Consider the following 832-nt stretch of genomic DNA (forward strand, 5'->3'; position numbering starts at 1 on the left):
GATGTAGGGGTACCCCTAGCCCATATAATTATTTTTTGTTTCTTTTTATATATTATCTTTAATGTATGATCAAATAACATAAATCATTAAAAAATTAAAGTATACTTACACTTTCTTTAAAAATTCACTTTTTAATCCGACCTCCTTTCGTTAGGGTTAGATGAGAAATGCCGACACTAGCAAAATAATTACATAAATTTTCAGTATGTCACATCTCATTTAACATTCTCATGTAATAATTTTGTACTTATATGAAAACAAAAATATTGTAATTAACTCTGTACGTAATTGTGGGTTAACTCAAATCAGGGTCAAGAATTGGACTCTTTTCTTCAAACTACAATTGTCTGCACATGTACTTATAGTTTGATGGCAATTGTCTCCCAAAATACAATGATCCAACTGTCTGTAGTATTACAAATATTGAGAAATGATGGTGCATATACTATTTGAACTCCCTTAATAAAATAAAATAAAAAATATATTAAAGTTGGAAAAATATTATTGAACGCACATGTACAAATTGAATATATATATATATACTTATAAAAGGTTATGATTTTTCAAATTAAATAGTCACCTTTTCGTTCGGACAAATACATCATTTCACCTGCATAACACTTAAAATGTCCAAATTGTAATGCATAAAAAAGTCCAAAAGCAACAGCCAGATGAAGTCCAATAACGTATGGCCCAACTCTGATCAAAACTCTGAATTTGATCAAAACACAGTTAAGATGGAAGAAACAGAAAAGCAAACGGAAATGACAAGAAATCTCTAAAACGGAAATCTTGAGCAAAAGATGGATCCCGGTAATAGCATGTCATGTCA

At 29.4% G+C, this 832-nt stretch overlaps 1 protein-coding gene across 1 annotated transcript in view; it reads left to right on the forward strand.

Moving 5' to 3' along the window:
- LOC105173905 (probable inactive purple acid phosphatase 28) overlaps positions 715–832 on the forward strand; it is a gene marked incomplete in the record, with an annotated part of 2,298 nt that continues 2,180 nt past the window's right edge. The window contains 1 exon segment of the mRNA XM_020697588.1: positions 715–828. Within this exon segment, the coding sequence (XP_020553247.1) occupies positions 804–828 (25 nt within the window).

Source organism: Sesamum indicum, linkage group LG11 (assembly GCF_000512975.1).
Source record: "Sesamum indicum cultivar Zhongzhi No. 13 linkage group LG11, S_indicum_v1.0, whole genome shotgun sequence".
In the NCBI taxonomy this organism is placed as follows: domain Eukaryota; kingdom Viridiplantae; phylum Streptophyta; class Magnoliopsida; order Lamiales; family Pedaliaceae; genus Sesamum; species Sesamum indicum.